We start from the raw sequence: 4,159 nt of genomic DNA on the forward strand, positions 1-4,159 counted from the left end.
CTATGACCTATTTATACCGAGTTGGCTATCTAAAGAAGTTCATTTAATTACAATACACATATTTTATATTTATAGAAACGTTATAATATTGTGCTTAAGGCATAACAAATGAAAACTAATAAACATTAATAATATTAGAATGTATTAATAAAATATCTATTATTTTGCCTTTTATTATATTGTTATGTTCTTAAATTAGTTGAGCCTACACTCTACACTTCTACAGTTGTACAGTTTATTTTTCAATCGCGGTGTCTATGTGCATAAAATTATTAATATTACATTTATAAGACATTTTGTCAATGTTAGTTGATTAAACGACAAAATAGTAAGTTACATTTCATTTATATTTTCTATAAATTAAATTAATAAGTAATTTAGTAATATTATTCTTGGTATAATGGATAAAAAAAAGTGTGAAACGTGGAATAATTTTGAAGTGGTTGATGGTGAAAAAGCAAAATGCAATTTTTGTTCTAATACTATTTCTTATAAAGGGGGTTCTACGGCTAATTTAACGAGACATTTAAAACGAAAACACATAGTTCAATACGAAGCCAGGAAAAAAAGATCTATTGAAATTCTCGAAAAAAACATCGATGAACCTGATAATGTTTCCGTATCCGAACCTTCCCATTCTAATTTAACTACTATTACACCTATAATTAAAAATAAAACAGCTAGCGTTACAAAAACACAAGTATCCATAGATGCGTATACATCAAGGTCGATGCCTATTTCGAAATCTAAAAAAATTGATGAGCAGTTAGGTATAATGATGGCTAAAGAATACCAACCGTTTAGTTTGGTTGAAAATAAAGAATTTAAAAAATTTGTATCATTATTAAATCCAAGCTATTCTTTGCCAAGTAGAAAAACAATTACTTATAATATTTTACCTCAATTATTAGAAAACACCAGGGAAAAGGTTAAAAGGAGTTTAGATAATGCATCATATATAGCAATGAGTACGGACGGTTGGATATATGTTAATAATGAAAGTTACGTCGCTGTTACAGTACATTTTATTGATACTTATTATAAAATCTCATTTACTAGGATTCTATTATTTTGAATTATCACATACAGCAATCAATTTATCGACATTTTTAAACAATTGTTTTGAAGAGTGGAGTATTGTAAATAAAGTTAAAATAGCTATTAGCGATAACGCTAGTAATATTACAGCTGCAATAAGTTCAAATAAAAATTGGAAACACATTCCTTGTTTAGCGCATAGCATTAATTTGATAGCCCTATGTGGGTTAGAAGAAATTAAAGAAATACATAAAAAAGTTAAAAAAATAGTAGAACATTTTAAGCGTAGTTCTCAAGCAGCAGCAAAATTAAAAAACACTCAAATTCAGATGAATTATCCAGTACTAAAACTGAAACAAGATGTGATAACGAGATGGAACTCGACTTATGATATGTTTAATAGGTGTTTAGAGACAAAAGATCCATTAGTATCCACTTTGGCTATGATTGGTAATACTGAAATGTTGACGGCGTCAGATTTTAATTTAATGGATTATTATTGCAAACTTTTTAAGCCTTTTAAAGAAGTTACAATTGAGTTAAGTTCGGAAAAAGGGGTATCAATTTCCAAAGTTATAGTTCTCACAAATGCATTGTTATCTCACATAAAAACAATGAGAACTGAGAAAAACTTACCACTTGATATTTATTCTATGATTTTAAAGATGGAAAATAAAGCCGAAAACAAATTTGCCGGTATGGAAGACGATTCTACTTTTGCTGAAGCAACTTTAATTGATCCACGTTTTAAAAAAAAAGGATTTAGTAGCGAGACATATTATATCCGTACTTATCAAAACGTCGTGCGCAAGATTTCAAGTATAATTAAACGCAAAAGACAATCTATTAATCAAGAAGAAAATATAGTTACAGATGACGAACAAATCACTATGTCAACTGAAAAAAAAGAAACCTTTGAGATATGGAAAGAATTTGATTCACAGGTATGAATTTTAATTTACATTTTTAAACAATTTATCAAATAACGATAATTTATGATAATAAATAGCCTATTACATATTATATTTTTTTAGGTAAAAGAAGTTACAACAGTGAGAACTGACACTTCCGATGCAATTGTGGAATTAGATAAATTTCTTAATGAGTCTTTAATCCCAAGGAAATCAGATCTTCTTGTATGGTGGAAAGAAATGAAACGTATATATCCAAATATATACCATTTGATGTTACAAAGATTGGGAGTGCCATCAACATCAGTTCCATGCGAACGAACGTTTTCTAAAGCGGATACACACAAACAGACAGGCGTAATAGACTTTCCATAAAAAATATGGAAACATTAATGTTTTTAAATGGCAATCTATAATACATATTTCAGGTAACTTCCTAATCATTTTTTGTACTATTATTATTTTAAATAGTAATTTATTGTTATTGTAATATAAATGCAAAGATTGCAAAAACACCGTTGAGTTTTTTATTTTATAATTTATAAATACCTATTCCTAATCCTAATTATAAAACATGAATACAATCCAAAATATTTAAATATCGACTATTAATATTTGTGATAATGTGTTTACGGCGGTCAATATATTACAATTGAGTTATAATTATTTCAGTTAACGGAATACCGGTTCCGTCGCCCGGTAATAACCGGGCCCGTACACTGTGAACTATAATATATTTTGTGAACGAAAGGACCGAAGGAACGAATCATTTGAACTCGTTCCTTTTCCGGACCTGGAACGATAGGAACGATTCACAAAATGGAACGAAAACTCCCATCACTGTTTGGAACTTTAATAATGTCCAATGTTGTGTTTAATTGTCATTTATGTTATCATTTTCGTGCGATGTATAGCGGTGCGTTGCGTATCCCCGGCCGTCGTCGGCGGCGGTGATAAGCCTCCGTGCGCGACCGGTCGGATTACGTAATCGTATTGTTATCGTCGTACGAAAATGCTCGTTATTTCCACGTTTTCATATTGTCGGTTATGTTTTTGTAAAAGTAAAAGTCATGTTCTCAGTGCCAAAGTTTCGTAAGTTCTCGTGTATTTTTGGTTTAGTGTGGTGGCACTGAGACATTTATCTTCGTTGTGGTGTCCGGCGGCCAAAGCCTTCGTGGTAAATGTCGTCGGCACCAACTTGCGGTCTTCCTTTTTGCGTCGTGGTGTACACATCACCTGAAGTGTCTTCGTGTTTCGTGTATCGGTCTGCAGCCATTTTGTTCAAACCACGTTTTTCAGTGTTTTCTTGTGTTTCGTGTCGGCTGTCTGCCAGTTGTGATTAACGTGGTTTTCATTCGTATTGTCTTCGTCTGCGCTGTAGACCTATCTTCGTGGTGACTGTGCTTGGGTGGTCGCACGTACCAATTCTGTGACTAGTTTTATTCATATATACACTGCGTTGTGCCGTCTAAGGCATTTGTCTAGTCACAGGGTTGGTGCGGTCGCGTGGATGCAATCAGCCATTCAACATAGTCACATATTAATGTGAGTATTGGTCGACGACCATTGTGTTTGTTATAAGTGTGTAAAGGCCGACGGGCCTAGCCTTCAAAGGCAATTATTTAGTATACATTATTATATTTAGTTTGTGTGCCTTTTAGGTCACTATACATTATTATTATATTCATATATTATTGTGTTTGTTATTATTCATTTTTGCGCCGTTCGGGCCACGTTATGTAGTATTTATTATAGTCATTTATAGTCCTCAAAGGCAATTATTAGTATACATTCATTATCATTCAGTTGTATGCCGTTTTAGGCCAAATTATATGTATTAATTATTGTTGAGTCAACCAGGCTACTGTGAATTATTCATACATTGCCATTTTTTTTTTTTTTTTTTTTTATTATCCATTAGTCATTTGTGTGCCGTTTAGGCCTAATTATACATTTATTACGTTTAATTTATATTTATATTATTTTGTTGGTGTGTGTTGTGTGGGCCACATCATCAATTATTATTATATTTATTATTGTTGTTGCGCCATTGTAAGACCAGCATTACATTGTTGTATTATTGTATTTTTATTTATATTATTATTGAACCGACTTAGGTCAACTATTTGTATTATTCACATGAGATTTATGTATTTACCCAATTTGTTCAATTTTACAAGTTTACTGTTGCAAACAATTATTATTATACA

General features: G+C 31.4%; 1 protein-coding gene across 1 annotated transcript; it reads left to right on the forward strand.

The window, feature by feature from the left end:
* The first annotated feature begins 400 nt into the window (after positions 1 to 400).
* LOC112680747 (zinc finger BED domain-containing protein 4-like) lies at positions 401 to 2,324 on the forward strand. Its single transcript, XM_025550936.1, has 3 exons — positions 401 to 977; positions 1,060 to 1,982; positions 2,073 to 2,324. Exons 1-3 carry the CDS (start codon positions 401 to 403, stop codon positions 2,322 to 2,324), a joined length of 1,752 nt encoding a protein of 583 aa, XP_025406721.1.
* Positions 2,325 to 4,159: the final 1,835 nt, after the last annotated feature.

This window comes from Sipha flava, unplaced genomic scaffold (assembly GCF_003268045.1).
Source record: "Sipha flava isolate LNK unplaced genomic scaffold, YSA_version1 18047_pilon_pilon, whole genome shotgun sequence".
NCBI lineage: Eukaryota > Metazoa > Arthropoda > Insecta > Hemiptera > Aphididae > Sipha > Sipha flava.